This window comes from Triturus cristatus, chromosome 3_2 (genome assembly GCF_964204655.1).
Source record: "Triturus cristatus chromosome 3_2, aTriCri1.1, whole genome shotgun sequence".
NCBI lineage: Eukaryota > Metazoa > Chordata > Amphibia > Caudata > Salamandridae > Triturus > Triturus cristatus.
The window spans coordinates 1,193,987,664-1,194,005,212 of record NC_140584.1 but is presented as its reverse complement, the minus strand read 5'-3'; the positions used below and the strand labels follow the sequence as shown (position 1 = coordinate 1,194,005,212).

At 43.6% G+C, this 17,549-nt stretch overlaps 1 protein-coding gene across 3 annotated transcripts in view; it reads left to right on the top strand.

Annotated features, from left to right (window-relative positions):
* SPEG (striated muscle enriched protein kinase) overlaps positions 1-17,549 on the top strand; it is a 1,671,639-nt gene that overhangs the window by 479,935 nt on the left and 1,174,155 nt on the right. For all 3 annotated transcript variants that reach the window (XM_085650107.1, XM_085650106.1, XM_085650108.1), the window contains 2 exons: positions 1,674-3,352; positions 9,881-10,024. In XM_085650107.1, coding sequence (XP_085506233.1) covers positions 1,674-3,352; positions 9,881-10,024 — 1,823 coding nt within the window. The remainder of the gene's footprint in view (positions 1-1,673; positions 3,353-9,880; positions 10,025-17,549) is intronic.

The window sequence follows — 17,549 nt, the reverse complement described above, 5'->3', positions numbered from 1 at the left end:
TGCTGAAATTCTGGAGGACCACGTTCATCTGTTTTTGTACCAGAAAGGGAAACTACAACCCCCGCAAGATGTGAGTGTAAAAAGAACATCAAAAGATGGAATTATGGGAAGTCCATCCAACCTTCCATCATTCAAAATTCAAATAATTGAGTATTGTTGAGCTAGTTAATAGAAGTAGCTGTGATTGACAGTGCCATAAATCAGGAACATACGTGCTAGCACGTCTTATATAAAGATGTAAGTTTATTTTATCAATAACTGAGATAACTTAGAAAAATTCCTATTAGATTTGACTTCCCATCTCTTTTTTACTAGTCCTGTTATACCTCACCTTTCATCAGTGAGCATTTAAATGAGATTAGTAGTGGAGCGTGAAGAATCCCTAGCCTCCCACAGTATCCCAATATATGCATCCTATTGGACACACGTTTTCTAATCTTTCGTGTTCCTGATTCCAGCCGTCACTAAATATTTGAATATAATCCCTGTTCTTTTACAATGTGTCATTTTACTGTAGCCATATTTCATTCTGTTATACTTTGCAAAAGCCTTTTGGCCAATATTTCAGCTCTTCCCTTTTACATCCACCCGTTATCCCCTTCCTCATTCAGTCTTTCAGCTCCATCTTTACTCATCCTCCTATTGCAAATGCATCTTACTTATTTGGAGATCTGCACTACTTTTCTTTCATTGATTCATCAGCTCTTTTTGATTCCTTTCTTACATTTGATTTTATAAATACAATTCCCTGTGCTTCTTCTCCTAGGTTTCTTTGTCTTTAAAATCCATCTCCACCAGCCACTTGTTTACAATCAAAAGTGGATGCACTCACTGGGAGTTCACGTCAGGCATTCTAGTGTTGTCCCCATGGTGTCTTCATGCTAGTGTTTGATCCCTGACTGGGAACTGAGAACAGACTATAGATCACTGTCGTCCCCTGAACTCTATTGAAGACAAAGAGGGATCCCTGTTCAAGATGTCTTCACCACATGGTAACTGATCTCAGCCCAAATATTATCCACTCTGCTATGCCATCGGAGTAGTATACATTATCCAGTGTATACACTTCAGGCTCTCTGTGTCTGAACAGCACAGGACATTTCTCACTTGACCTTGAACTTTTAACACAATTGTGCTCTTGCCAATATATGAGGACCATCATTGGTCTATGATGTCTGCATGGAAATAATGTGGTCTCAGCTAGCAGAGGGCGAGAAGGTGTTTGTTTTAGGTGTTTCATTTATCTGAGTGCTACCTTTGCTTCAGAATCAAATTCCAGAAAAGACTAACAAGTGTATTTTAAAATAGTCATGCAATTTGACTTAATTTCCCCCACAATACCAGGTCTCAATTCCACTTTGACATGTAGTTGGATCTCGCAATCTTGTCCTCAGTGTAGCTCCCACTTCCTTCGACCACTTACGCATAAACAAAGGCCACTCGATTGCTAAATATTAAGCTATATATAGCTAGTATATCTCTATATTATAGTCCTGATATAAAAAGTAGCTTAATTGTTCATCAGTCAATACACCAGAATCATTTACTGCATTATCAGAGGCTAAAACTAAATCTGTCTTTCCATTTGTCTGTCTGTTTTTTATAGTGGACTCTTTGAGCCCTTTTTAGAATGTCTTGAATTAGATGTAACATTTTTTGTCTTCTGGTTACAGCAGTATCCCCGAAGGGGGATTTAGAAGTGACCACAGCAATGGAAGTATGACCAGCATCTCCTTCAGAAGTGCCACCGACTCCCCAAAATCTGACATGCAGCAGTCCCTCTCCAAACCACCACCTCTTCCACCCCCATCTCCTAGAATTGGCCATCGTTCCTCTTCAAGCACTGGAGCTTCCAACCAGTACACCCATCGAGGCCCTGCACCACCCTCTGTCACTCCATTAACACCTCGCAAGAAGGTAGTGATGCCCTCAGAGTATGTAGACACAGTACCTGAGGAGTTTGAAGATAAAGTCAAGAAGCCCAAGTCCTCTGGTTATTCCCAAGCTAGTACACAGGATTCCCGTCCCCAGACACCACAAAGTGAAGCGTCCAGTCGTGTGTCTGTTCTTAGACCTTCCCCTAAATTAATCCGTTCTGGCTCCAAGATCTTTGATAAACTGAAGTACCTAGAGGAAAGAAGAAAGAGCCTGGACCAGACTGATAGCCCATTGCCAGTTCATACCTGGCTTCCCCTTAGGAAAGCACGCTCCTTTGACCAGCCTGAAATGGACATCCACCAATGTGCTTTGGCCTCCTCGCGGGAGGATCTCAGGGACGACTTTAGGGATGGGGTAAGGTCTGAAATGGGAGGCATAAACCTGAGGAGAGCTGCTTTCAAACAGAAGACCTCTTCTTTTGATGAGAGAGGAAGGTATGCCACCCGACTCTACGATATTGAGAACAAATTCTCTGAAGAGCTAACCCGTATCAAAAAAACCGTTTCCAAGCAACAGCTGATGAGGTCCCAAGAATTTGTAAAAAGTGGTATTGTGAGAGCTCCTTCCCCTAAATTGTCAAGCAAGCCTCCTGATATTCAGGTCCCTGAAAAGATCAAAGATGATGTATTAAAACCAATGGACATAAACGTGGTTCAGGAAATCAATCCTTTGGAGACAAAGGTCATGCCAGAAAAGCATAAACTCCCTCAGCAAGAGCCTCCGTCTGTATCTATAGAGGAACCTGCGGCTGGTCTGCAGAAGACAGCAACACATAACAGTGCAATGCGAAAGCCCTTGGTGCGGAGCTGTGCCACTGTGAACCTCGCAGCAGAGCTGAAAAGACCACACATCAATGAAAAAGCAGTTGAAAGTCAGGAACCATGCCAGGAAGCAATGGATGAAGGCACTACAGTTAAAGTGATTTTGCCAGAAACATTGGACATAGAGAAGGCACCAGAATCAAGCCTCCCACCGGAAGTCCCTTCACATCCTCTTGAGAAAAGGGACTATAGTTCAATGTCTCAAGCAACATCTCAAGATCAGGCCTCTTTTTCTAAGGTTAGGACTAGTAAGCAAATAAGTGAGATTAAAGCGGTTCCGGAGTTGAGGACTTCTACAGCTCACCTCGCACCTGCAGCTGCAAAAGCACAATGTCCACCGACTGTGGCTGTTGGACAAGGTGAACTGGACAGAAAAAAAGAACAAGTGAGATTCTTACCTTGGGCCTCACCAAACATGGATATCACTCCCCTTCCGTCATCACACAGTCGGAAGGGGCATGATATAAGGACCAGGGAAACAGAAAAGAAGGTCGGGAAAGTGTCAAAGAAGGAAAGCAGTTCAGCATCAGGAGAGAACAGAACAAGAACTAAAGGGAAAGGTCGAAGGATGCGGCCAACCTCTCCAGAACTAGGTATGTTGAATTTGTTGCTTGCTTGCTTTAGAAATAAAATTACTTATTATTTGAAACGTTTTATTCTGGCATATAATGATTTTGCTTAACACACAGTTTAGTTTACATTTTCATATCTGTGTATGTAAGAATGAATGTATATATGTGGCATTTATGTAGTGCAAACACAGCCCAAAGGCTTTTGACCGCTGTACAGCGTTAGAGGCCAAGACACAGTTAACCTGTAAAGGGGGTAGCTGGTTTGTGGATAATTGCTGCATCTTAAAGCAGCTCTTTTCTAAACTGGAGGTTATCATTCCTGACCCAGGTGCAAAGATGGAGAAGGCCTGTTATTTGTTTTGTTTTTTAATGAATTCTTTTTCTCCATTCTATTGGTGACCTGGCTGTGAGTGTGCTGAACGTCAGCGTAGATGGTGAAATGTATACGCATGAAGGCAGGTGGCTCAGCCATGATGGCTTGATAGCTAGTGCACCTAGTTTTGAAGATCGCGGAGGTGGGAAAGGGAGGCTGTCGAGTTCCATCAGCTGCTTTGTGGACTATTATTGCATCATAACATCATTCTCTTACAGTATGCTTGGGCAAAATGTAACTGTTGGGCCACATGTTCTCTGGGAGTACCCCACCTCCCCCACCCTATAGAGTTGCAGGGGTTGAATTTCTACCCCCATGCAACTTTAGGGGTATTCCCAGAGAACATATCATTAACATTGGGCACCAAATTATTCTTTCTCTGAGTTCCCCCTTCTCCCCCAGAGTTGTATGTGTCTGATTTTGAATCCCTTGATGCAAAGACTTAGTCAGTGTGCCAATACAAATTTGAAATCCTGTTGGACTGCAACCGCTACGCAACCCATTGAGCAAAACTGTTGGAAAATGGCCCCCTATGAATGGTCTCCCCGAACATTTTGCCTTCCTCTTCCTATTTTTGCTGATTTCTTTTTGTTGGCCTTAGAACTCTGAACCTTTTACCACTGCTGACCAGTGCAGCATGTGTTTCTCCCCTAAACATGGTAACATTGGTGTATACACAATTAGCATATTTCAATTACTTGTAAGACCCTTGTAAAGTGGTATACCATGTACCCCAGGGACTGTATGTTAAATACTACTAGTGGCCTTGCAGCAATGATTGTGCCACCCACACCAATAGCCCTTTAACCATGTCTCAGGCCTGCCACTGCAGAGCCTGTGTGAGCAGTTGTACTGCCACATCAACCTGGCATTTAGAACCCTTTGCCAAGCCTTAAATTCCCTTTCTATTACACCTCTAATGTAGGCCCAGGTAACCTATATGCAGTGCTTAATTTGAGCCGGTGGTTTCCGGTCCTTAGCACCGGCACTTAATTGTCAACACAGCACTTTTGACTGTCTGCAATAAGGTGGCAATGTTTGTATAATTTTGTGATGAGCACAACAGTTTTTTAAGAATTCAATGTACACAGAATATGACTAATACCTGCCACCTCAAAGCTATAAAAATTGCTTGAGCGGCAGGTATTAGACATGTTTAATGTATATCACAAGTTTAAATTGTCACACATTGTAGGCATGTGATGGTTAGTAGTTGTGGTTTACTGTCATTGACAGCACTGGTAGGGGCAAGGTGCAAGGTGCAATGACCCGCTGATAAGTGCCCTGGCACTTATTTTTTTTACAAATTAAGTTTTGCCTATATGGCAGGGTGCTGTGTAAGTAAAGATAGGACATGTACTTTTAAGTTTTGTGTGTGCTGATAGGGAAAAACACCTACATTTGTTTTTCACTGATGTGAGTCAAACTCCTCTCATAGGCTATCATTTGGAATTCCTTAATACACTTTTAAATTGAAATTCCTGATTAGAAAGGAGTAGTTGTGTCATGTTTCATATCTTTGGAATGGTAATGATAAATCCTCTTTACTGGTAAAGTTGGATTTAACATTACCATTTTAGAAATGCCGCTTTTAGAAAGTGGACATTTCACTACTCTTATATCGCTGTGTGTCTGTAGCCTGTCTCAAATACATGTCTGGGGTGGGTGGCAGCCACACTTTGTGCATTCCATCTAGACAGCCACAGACAGAGGAAGGTTAAGAGTGTCTGCGTACTCATCTGCATTCTGATGGCTCTTTTATGGCAGGAAGGGAGGGAGCGGCTGACACACCTGAATAGGCAGTGCCTTGCCCCACACAAAGGGCTGATTACCTCCTACAGATCGTATGGAGCCAGGGCTGGGAAGAAAGGACCTCTATGTACTTCAGAGGCCGTTCTTCGAAGTCACACCCACTTCAAAGCACACCTGGGTATAAGTATTGGGTCTCTGACTACACCAAATCAGACACTACTGGACCTGTGAAGAACTCTGCCAGGTGAAAGGACTACTGTGCTGCTACAAGGACTGCCACTATGCTGGACTGCTGCTTTGGAAGAATAGCAGAATAGCTGTTCTGCTGTGCTGTGCTGCCCTGCTGCCTGCTACCCTCTGCCCTGCTAATAAAAGGGCTTAACTCATAGTGACTTCAAGGGCATGCTGATTTGCCCCCTGTTCTGAAGTCTAAGGGGCATCAATGCCTTTCTACAACTCTACACAACATCTGGACTCCACCATGTGTGCGTCCTGCCCTGTCAAGTGCCAAGGAGCGAGTGTGTGGTAGTGACTTATATGTAATGAAACGGGAGGTTAAGGCATGGCTAGGGGGTTTTAATGCCAGGTCTACATGGCACTTTAAGACTGCCTTCAGGCTACCATGGCCAGGACATGCTTTAAAGTGCTACCGAATTGGGTGGCACAATAAGTGCTAAAGGCCCACTGGTTATATTTAATTTACAGGCCCTGGGTGTATGGTATACCAATCTACAATGGACTTATAAGTAAAATAAGTATGCCAATCAGACCATGTTTAGGGGATTGAGCACAAGCACTTTAGCACTGGTTAGCAATGGTAAAGCGCACAGATTCCTAAGGCCAACAAAAATGAATTCCAGCTATAAAATGGAGGTATTTATGTAAGAAAGCCTCTGATATAGACTTCTTAAATAGAGGTAATAATTGGCTGTTTAAAGGAGTCAGGGCTGAAGAGAAGCGTTGATTTAGCTTGTGACCTCAGCATCGAGAGATAGCAGAAATTTCTTCATGAATACATCAGAGAAAGGTTCAAATGGGAGGTTGGAGGCTTTCATTTTCTAGGGAAGAAGTGTAACTTCCTGTTCAGACATGGGCATAAAAAAGAAAAGAAGTACCATTGGGTGATGGCGGTTGAATATATGATTGTGCTGTTGTGCTTGTGATGAATTCAGGAATATTAGAGACTTCAGATTCTTAGGAGTCCATTAGATTACGCCAATATTTCTGTGTTTTGCTGGGAAACATTTTCACCATTCAGCATTGGACAGTTCTATAAATATTAACAATTTCTATGTTGATACATTTAGCGAGAAAGGCTTTTTGGCACGCTTTACTGATATGATCTTCTTTTCATATTTCCGACTAGCTTATGGTTACTGATAAGGAGGTTTGCCTTTTGTATTCCAAGTGTTTGCATTTTTTCCATTTTAGGCGAACCACAGCATGTCAGTTGTTTGTGGGTTTGAACTTTGTATTCTGTTTTCTAAAATAGTGGGTGCCAACTTATTGAGAGTGAGCCAAATCTATTCATCGAGGGTGGAGAGCAAGTGCTGAAGATCAATGCAAGCCAGAAGATTTAGATCTTCTGCTTTATAAAGATTGTTAAATTCTTCTATTATTTTGTTTGGTTTCCTGAAAGAGAAGAGCAGAGTCTTCGACTTGGTACACGGTTATGACTGACATTGCAGGTTTGTGAAGAGGCTTGAGAAAGGTCTACACATGATCATGGAGGCACAGAAATTTTTTAGTTTTCAATGTTTTTAGTGAGGAGAAGGTGCAGTGTAAGCCACGCTTTATGGGTGAAACCGTTCACCATGTAAGTAAAGGCCCAAGCAAATCAATGAATGGATTGGTTTTGTAAAAGGACTCTCCAACCACAGGTTAAAATCTCCAATAATAATGTTTTTTTCTGGCCGAATGCAATTACCCTCCCAAACAATGAGAAATTTGAGCTCTAAGATTTCCATACGATTCGGGGACAGAGGGTAAAGCACCCCATCACTTGGAATCTCTCTTCTGTGGATAATCTTGTAATCATGGGGAAACAGGCTATCAGAGGTGAGGATTGAGTAGTCCTTGAATCATGTCTCAATCACGTGTCAGAGATAGTACTCTGACTAAGCATATTTTCAAGGCAATTTTATCAGCTGATTGTGCATTAATGAGTCTTAGTTTAATGGAAGGATTAGGTCCTTGTTTAGGTTGATGAAGAGCATGGGTTGAATTGGCCATATGCATAAATTGTACACTTTCTTATTCCTTAATGATTGATATGCAGACTGAATCCAGAGTCTGTTACTTGTATGGGTTTGGTAGAATTTACAAGCACGTTCTGTTGGGGATCAGTTAAAATAGACAACTTCTTCTCATATGCTGGCTGGTGTATTGCTGCTCAAGGGGAAGGAGTGGTCTATGGATAAAGGCATCTATGGGTTGTCAGTTGCATCTTCACCGTGTAAAAGTGATCAAATGGGTCAGAATGAACCCTTTTTCAGCGTTCAGATGGTAGTAGAACATGGCGTGGAAAGGGGAAATCTTTGTTCTTAAATAGAATATTTAAGATTTCTTTGAAATAGTCCAAATTGATCTCTTATTATACAGGAGAAATATCAGTTTCATAATGAATGTCTCAAGCTACACTATGAAAGAGTCAGTTATGAATAGGAGGCCTATCATTCCAATACTTATTTTAGCACTACTGTATTAGTATACAACGAGTGTCTCTGGGAATTATTTCATCATATTATATTTCAAGATCTTTCTGGCGGTCTTTGATATGATTGATGCACAAGTCCAGAGAATAGGGCTGTCAGAAGTGGGCTGAGCCTGGGTTAAATGAAGTCTAATAGGAAGTGTAAAATATTTCTGTAGACTAAATCTACTTGCTCAGTAACATTGAGGAAGAGCTACCTGCATTCAACAAAGACAAGTGTGACCAGTGTATTCAAGAAAGGTTTAGCCTGGTGAGGTCAATCCAGGTGGTAATAGCTACACCTGAATGGATGACATAATCTAACTGGGTGAACAGGAATAGAGGATCATCCGTGTTAAGTTACCGGAATAAGCTCAGTTGAGAAACAGATGAGAAACCTCTGCGATTGGGTGTATATAAACCTTGACATTAGAAAGCCATGGAGATAGACCAGATAAAGCTTATCAAAGCACCAGAATGGCCAAGTTGAAATGCCAGTGTATATCCAGAAGCAAAATAAGACAATTGATGTGCCAGTACATACGTTCAAGAAGAGCTGATCATACCATACAAACGATCATATTGAAAGGCCAAACTATGACTATAATACTCTTGAAATAGGTAGCATCTCTAGTGATAACCAAATGCGGGGCTGTGGCAGCACCCACATTTTTCTTTAGCTGTAGGTGAGTCGCAAGGGGCAGAGCTCATATAAGAAGTACAAAAAATAGCTTTGTTTATGATATCAAATTTTTTTTGCTATAGGTGAGACGCAAAGGGCAAAGCTCATATTGATGGAATGCATTAAAAGGGAGGATAAAGAAGTAAAATAAAATAGCTTTGTTTGTGATCTGTGGGTTAAGAGAAAGCCTAGACCTATTTAACTGTCAGACTTATGGTTTTTAATAATATGCTGTGTGCATGGCTATAGTACCTAGAGAATATTTGTAACATTTGTCTGGAGCATGAATACGTTTTACTGCTTTAAAATAACTTGATGGAAAATAAATTGTGTGTAGGATAACATCTGGGAGATGCTCTGGTCTACTTCTGACTATTTCCACCAATGGCCATTCTTTATTTAGAAGCAATCCAAATAGGAACATGGCTGGCAGGTCCCAAGCAGCGATACCGGCCCCCACTGGAAGTGAAACAGGCCCCTGCCCTGCCAGCCGACCGAAATGCCTGATGCCCGGTAGGCCAGTCCTGTCTTGATTTTCACTTCTCAATGAAACATATTCTAAAGTTGGAATTGATGCTCTCTGGGGTCTCTCGATGCAAGCAGAAGTAATCTACTTTTATAACTACCGTGAAGATTGCTACCGTGCAGAAATATTATTAAAATAATGTAACATTTACTTCCTTAAAGACATTAAAAGAATGTCATTGGTAAGTTATTTATCCAAATTATCATTTAAATTCTAACAAGAATATGTAAAAATGTAAAAAAAAAAAATGAGACATTTAGTAAATGCTGCTTTGTATAGGTATGATCGTATACGTTTTCTTGATAGAGAAGTTACTCTATTTCTTAATCCTACATGTGGTTAAATTCATTAAATATAACCTGATGAAGAAGTAGAATTACTGGTATGTACTTTTCTTTCATGCAAGCAACACATTCTTTGTATATTACTCAAAGATCTCCCTATCAGACTCTCACTTCTCTGTTCTCCTGCCCTCATTCTGTACTCCTGATAAACATAGCTTGGATTCCATGTTTTGTTTGCAGAATCATCGGATGATTCTTATGTCTCAGCGGGTGAGGATCCTCTCGAAGCTCCAGTCTTTGAGATCCCTGTGCAGAGTGCCATGGTTGTTGAAGGAACCACCGTCCTTCTCAAGTGCATCATCTCAGCCAATCCTCTTCCTGAAGGTAATAAGTGAACACTAATAACCACCATGGAAGCAAAGAAAGTGTTGGGTGGTACGAATGGTGGGTTTCCTTTTCAGGGAGGAAAGAAGATTATTTTCAGAAACACATTTTAAATCCCTACATCTGGCAATTCTTAGAGCATACTATTTGGGGTGAGAGTGGAAGCCAAAGATTGATGGCTGTTACAATAGGATCACAGAGGCTGTGCATTTAGAGCCCTTTGTTTGGTTAAGAGCCATGAATATAATATTTTAGGTCATAGCTGTGTGCTGCATTGGTGTCTACATAAAAGGGCTACAGCAAGTATTCATGTAGCTTTAACTATTGAGGCATTGCAGCACCCTAAAAAATGCATTCCTCTTCCTCCCATTATTCGGCTCCCTACTTTGTTCCTTGTTCACTTTTGTCTTTTTAAGGTTGTTTGTAACGGTCTTTTAACACAGGTTAGGACAAACCTACTGATATTTATATATAATGGGCAAAAGTGTGAGCCTTCCCGAGGCTCTGTCCAAGAAAAGGACTGTGGCTTAGTGCTTGCTCTCTGTGCCTCCACGCATTGACTATACTATGAAGGAATGCAAAGGGAGATACATGCACTTCTCCAGACCCTGCTACTCCTAGTTTCTCTTCTGTCCGCACACTACAATATAACATCTACAATCTTACAACTAGAGCACTACAAAAGCAACATGTCATGACAACTACCACAACTCAAAGCTATTGCTGCATTAGACACTACATAGACACCAAAAACAACAATCTGCTGAAGGGAACCAGTTATGATTTTTGCAAAGTTTTCATAATTCACTCTAATTCACTCCAACAGGTTTTGGAAATCACAGATTTTTACTTATAGCAGTAGTCCATGAACCTTGGACATAAGGGTCTGTGGCAAAGTCAAAGTTTAAGACTGACCGCGATGGTGTGCATGTCAGATGCAGGGGCCATGTTGGTCTCTGTCAACTTTTTACCTTTGCACCTAGAAACATTTCAGGGTTTTTTCTTGACAATGGGCTTGTTGGGAGGGTCTTCTACAGCTTGATGTTGGGTTTGATGTCGGTGGACAGGCAAAGTCCAGCGGACCAGTGGAAGCCTTGGTTCTTGACGGCATTCAAGGCTACCGACAAACTGGCAAGTAGTAGTAGTGCATAAGCCTTGGATTCTGTACCCAAAACAGTTTTCCTTTGCTTCAGGGTCACATGTTGCAAACAGTTATATTTTGCTTCAAGCTCACATGTTGCAGTTGTGTGGGGCGAAATAGTACACTAAAGCACCAGCCAAGGGTCCAGGACCTGGGGGCACCTCTTGGGGACTAGGACTCTATCTCACTGGCTACATCTGGTGGAGTCCAGGGCAAGTCCACTGGCAACTGGTCAGCTTGGCACTCAACAGGGGCAGGGGTTCTTTAGCTTCTGTGTCCTTGAAGCTTAACAGGAGGCTAGCCAACGAGCCCTTGGAATCTACTCACTGGCCCATGGCACAAGTAGGAGCAGCTCCAGCCCTTGGGGTCTCTCGCCATGGTTTTAATAGCAGGAGCAACCCTATTCTTTCTAAAGTGCTGTCTTGGTTCAGCAGGTGCAGGCTTTCATGGGTCAGCCTTTCTTTCTGAGGTCCATATGGTGAGCTGGCACGGTCCTTCTTTTGCGCTTACCGAGTACAGCAGTCTTCTGTGAGTCAATGGTGCCATGTTAATGCCAATTTTGAACTATTGAGTGGTGAGGACTCCCTTAAGAATGGGGTCAAAATTTCCACTCAGCAACCCTACCTACTATTACAACACGTCCTAGGGGATTGGCACTAAACACTGCCACAGTGCATATCTCTGCCCAAATCTAAGATGTCAGAACCCTTCTTCCCTGTACCAGTTCTATGGACACATCCCTGAGGTGTTTTCAATAAAATGAGCCACCCCTTCTGGACAACCAGTTCTGCAATGGGTTTTCCCCTTCTGGAGGAGATGCAAGCCTGTCTACCTACATAAAGTAGTGGGCAACCTAAGGTGCGACTTGTATTTGCCTATCAGAGTCGGCAGCACTCTGGCCATTCTGTCAGGATGGGGACCCCCCCAACTCCCACCAGCAGGCCTTTTGTTCCCCTTTCCTGAGAGCCATTCACATCTCCTGGTAGGAGGCCAGCAGGCTGTCTCAGGTGACAATTGCTATGGTGAATAAGAAACGGCTACTAGAAGCTTGGGGCAAGAAAGTGGTTACTTTCTAAAGTCACCTTAATATTAAAAAACACTCTAAATCCAACTTCAGCATTAATATAGGTTTAATGTTACAATTAATTGGCTAACTTGAGGTACTATTTTTGGTGGTCCCAAATGAAAGTTGGTACTTAGCGGTTGGGCTAGTGTAACAACATGTTAGCCAGTGGGACTACCATCTAATGCTAATGCATCTAATACAATGAAAATGACAAGTATGAGTTTTCCCTGTCAGGACACGTCCTTCTTTTTCATATTTAGCACCCTGCATTATGGGCTACTAAGGCCTTCCCCAAGGGTGACTCGTAAATATTATAAAGGAAGACTTTTACTTAGCAAAAGGGTTTATTTTTCTATGTCAGGTTGGCAGTTTAAATGCTGCCTGACTAGGCTGCAGGGGCAAATCTAGAGCCATGTTTTTACTTTGTCTTTGTCATGGTGGCACTATAATTTCTGCAGTCCAGTAGTGACCTGTAACGTGCTAGCTCTGGGTACATCTTGTAGCACATACTAGGGACTTATAGCTAGGTTAAATAAACCAATCAGGTTTTAGTCCCTTGCACACACACTTTGAGTGTGCGCACACTAGGGCCCGCTCAGTGGACACTTTGAGTCGGCGCACACCAGGGCCTGCTTAGTGGACTATCTGAGTGGGCGCACACCAGGGTCTGCTCAGTGGACACTCTGAGTGGGCGCACACCAGGGCCTGCTCAGTGGACACTCCGAATGGGCGCACACCAGGGCCTACTCAGTGGACACTTCGAGTGGGCTCACACCAGGGCCTGCTCAGGGGACTCTGAAGGGGCAGACCCCAGGGCCTGCTCAGTGGACACTCTGAGTGGGCGCACACCAGGGCCTGCTATGGGGACTCTGAGTGGGCACACACCAGGGCCCGCTCAGTGGACACTTTGAGTGGGCGCACACCAGGGCCTGCTCAGTGGACACTCTGAGTGGGTGCACACCAGGGCCTGCTCAGTGGACACTTTGAGTGGGCGCACACCAGGGCCTGCTCAGTGGACACTTTGAGTGGGCACACACCAGGGCCTGCGCAGTGGACACTCTGAGTGGGCGCACACCAGGGCCTGCTATGGGGACTCTGAGTCGGCACACACCAGGGCCCGGTCAGTGGACACTTTGAGTGGGTGCACACCAGGGCCTGCTCAGTGGACACTCTGAGTGGGCAAACACCAAGGCCTACTCAGTGGACACTTCGAGTGGGCGCAAACCAGGGCCTGCTCAGTGGACACTCTGAGTGGGCGCACACCAGGGCATGCTCAGTGGACACTCCGAATGGGCGCACACCAGGGCCTACTCAGTGGACACTTCGAGTGGGCGTACACCAGGGCCTGCTCAGGGGACTCTGAAGGGCCAGACCCCAGGGCCTGCTCAGTGGACACTCTGAGTGGGCGCACACCAGGGCCTGCTATGGGGACTCTGAGTGGGCACACACCAGGGCCCGCTCAGTGGACACTTTGAGTGGGCGCACACCAGTGACTGCTCAGTGGACACTCTGAGTGGGCGCACACCAGGGCCTGCTATGGGGACTCTGAGTGGGCACACACCAGGGCCCGCTCAGTGGACACTTTGAGTGGGCGCACACCAGGGCCTGCTCAGTGGACACTCTGAGTGGGCAAACACCAAGGCCTGCTCAGTGGAAAGTGTACTTCGCAGTAAAAGAAGAGCAGCATCAATCCAAAAATGCCGAGGGTAATTATGCAAAAAGAGTTATTTCCTTCCAACCAGTTTTCTATCATAGAGACTTGCATACCTGTTCGTCTTGTACTTTATTGTGTTCAAAATGTCTGCATTGGTGCTTCCTTCCAGGGCTGTGTGGGTTTTTAGCAGACTCTTTCACTGTTGCTGATTTTCTCTGCTCTGTTTATAGGAGGGAGGCTCCGACTTGCCCATGATTTCAAACATTGTGCAAGAGAGGCTTGTAAAACTCCTTCTCTTGATGAACCTGTTTTTTAGGATGGTCTTCATATCTGCTTTCGTGCTATACCTATTTTAAGTGAGAGAGGCCTTCACGGCTATTTCCTGTGCTGTGCTTCTTTGGTGTGAAGCTAGTATTTGAGCTGGTGTCCATGTTGTTCATTTTCTGTGTGAGGAAAGAAACAATGTGCCTGTCCTGTGTATGAAGGAAGCTTGCACATCGCCTCTCGAGTTGGGGATATGTGGTGCCGAGCAAGCTTGCACTGCTTCTTAATGTTCTGTACCTGTTCATGCTGAGCAAGCATGCACTGCTGCTCACGCTGAGTCTGTTATAGAACCAGCCACTGATGCTGTCTGTCATGTAACTGTTGAATGTGTGATGATATATTGCACCCCTGCCCCATGCTGCGCTTGTTTTGTGTATGAAGCTTGAAATACTTAGCCTTTTGTGTGGGGGTGAAGCCTGGCACTGGTGATATATGTGTTCCACCTTCCCTAAGAGAATAAATTGCTCTGTTAATACCCTTCTTACCACATCCTTTTCAAGTGTTGAAATGATTTTGATGGCCCCATCATTTTTATAAGTAGTCTAGGAAGGAAACTGGCCTCAGTTGGCTGAAGGGCAAAGTTGATGGTGAACAAATGACTCTTGAGAGAGAAAGACAAATCGTGAAAACAAAAACAAAAATATAGTGTGGTGCAGAGAAAGAGTGAGATAGAGTGAGGAATTGTGTATGGTCTGGGAAGGCATGAACATGTTAAAGAAAGAGAAATGAAAGGAAAAATAAAAAAAGGGCTTGACAACTATGATGACAAGTGAAAGGGGAAAGAAACTGAAAGAAAATGGAGATGTAATGAAAAATAAAATATGGTAGTAAATAAAAATGGAGAGAAAGGAACTAAAGTCCGAATGACTGGAAGAATATATAAAATAGTGAAACATAAGTAAGGTAAATCATGAGTAATGAAAGATTCAGAAGAAAGAAATAAGACAGAAAGAAAGCAAGAAAGAAAATGGAACAGGTAAATAGTTTGTACCAAAGAGACTGAACAAATACAATTAAAAGATAGAGGAAAAGATGAACAGAAAGGATAGTGGAACCTACTAAGTAAAAGGTAGAAGAATGGAAGAAAGAAAAAGGTAGAAGAACAGACAAAAGAAAATCAAGAGGGAAACCGTGATAGGGAGCCTAAGAGGAGCCAGGGAAAGAAGGAGGGAAAGGGGTGGAGCAGACGAAACATGATGAATGGTGAGTTGAGATGAGAGTGCGATCACAGACTGATGGAGGCAAGTGTGAAGCGTGCAAATAAAAGGGAGCGAGTGAAGGGCGAAACAGGATCGCAAGTAAACTGAAAGGACAATTGGGAAAGACCAGAGTAAGAAGAACATAGGGAGGTATTAAGCTGGGGTTCCAATAAATGCAAAATGGAAACTGGAAGATGGGTGTGAGGGGAACTAGATGGCAATGGTCAGAGAATGAGAGCGATGTATGTGGGTGGAACTTTGAAAGTCATAATAGTGGTAAGATTATTAGAGAGGTAGAGATGAAGGTGGGAGTTTTGTTGCCTGAGTGGAATAAAGCTAGAGGTGAGAGAGGCACTGAAAAGAAAGAGATAAAAAGTGGTCAAATATAGGAATGAAGCTTCGCAGCCATCAACCATTGGGTTAGTCTTCCAGACTCAGAGCCGGACTATCGTATGGACCAGTATGCCATGCAGCTGGAAGGCTACCGCAGGGCACTATATGGAGAGAGCCATCCCACATCCTTCCCTGTCCCCACAGCAGTTTGTCTCTCACTCTGGCATGACACGTTACGCTCCCTGGATTGGCGGGACAGGATTACTAAGGCCACTCCCCTATGGGACAATGTGTGACTGGGCACCCCGGGCACTCTACCGGGTGTCCATAATTAGGATCTTAATGGAAGTACAAAAGTGAGTGACCTGTGGCTGCGGGGCAGGTCATCCCATTTGCATATTTGCAGGCCGAATATCAGCTGACACCTACTGAGGCCTATCAATACCTCCAAATCCGCGAGGCTCTATCTCAGGCATTGCCAAAAGGAGAGGAACTCCCTGAATCCCCCCCACTTGAAGATAGATTACTGACTGAGTTTATGCCCAACAAAGCAGTATCCATCACATATCACAAGCTTATTAACAACTCACCTGACACCCTAGTTAACCTTAGGGAACATTGGGAGCGTGACCTTGGGTGATTATAGGACAACGAGTGGCCGTAGGCCCTGGCATCCCTGCAGGAGGTAGCCATACTTTCTAGTTTCCACTTAGAACAATTGAAAGTTCTCCATAGGTGCTATAATGCATGTACCACCCCTGTGAAGATGAGCAGAGACCTGTACAGAAACTACTGAAGACAGTTGTGTTCTGAGCTGGTTGCGCCGAGATACCTCTCGTGGTGGTTCGATCGCTTTATAAATGGCATTAACATTAACAGTGTGTGGGAAACAGGTTAAAGGAGCGGCGAGCATGGGAAATGTGGATCTAAATGTGAGATAAGGAGAGAGATAGCATTAAAGGAACTACACAAATTAGAAGATATAGAATGAACGAATGAGAGCAGTAGATGTGCGAAGAAACCAGGAGGAATAGAAGAGTAAGACTGGTAGAAACAGAAGAGAGAGAAAAAGAGGTAGATCTCTGATAAACTAAAAGCGAAATGTAGGTGATTAGCAGGGACACTGGATAAAGGTGTGAGTGAGAGAGGTAGAAACAGGAAGCTGAAAGAGGTGGATGAATTAGGAGGACAGAAGTAGAATTCAAAATGGAAAATGGGTGAGACAGAGGAGAGCCAGGCAGGGTGAAAAAAGAATTTGGGAAATCTAGAGATAATTATGAGAGGAGGTGGTTGTGGAAAGGAAGATTGGGAAGGAAAGAGGCATGAAGAAAAGAGGGGTGGAGGCGAGAGGGGCTGAAGCAGAAATGGAGGTTGGAGGCAGAGATGGTGAAAGGATGAGATGTGGGGTCTTATGACAGTCGTACAGATGATGATGAAAGAAGGAGTAGTAGAGATGGAGATATCAGGAACAGTGGGCAAGGTGGAAACAAGAAATGAGAGATGAAGAGAACCAGTCACCAACTAACTATGTGTGTGTATTTATAGAGGTGAAGCAAGATTCTTATAAACATAAAAGCACTATATGAAGACATACATGGCAGTCCTGTTCTCTCCACAAAGAGACATGTCCTGTGGTTTACCATTTACAATTAAAATGCTGTGTTTCTCTGTGTACCAGTTACAAGCACCACTTTTATTGTTTAATTGAGCTGAGTAAGTGTGCATACAGTAACCTTACCAGGCCCACCCAAAATTGATTCAAACACTCCAGCCAGGCCAGCATTGTAAGTCTGACAGGAAAATCTGTT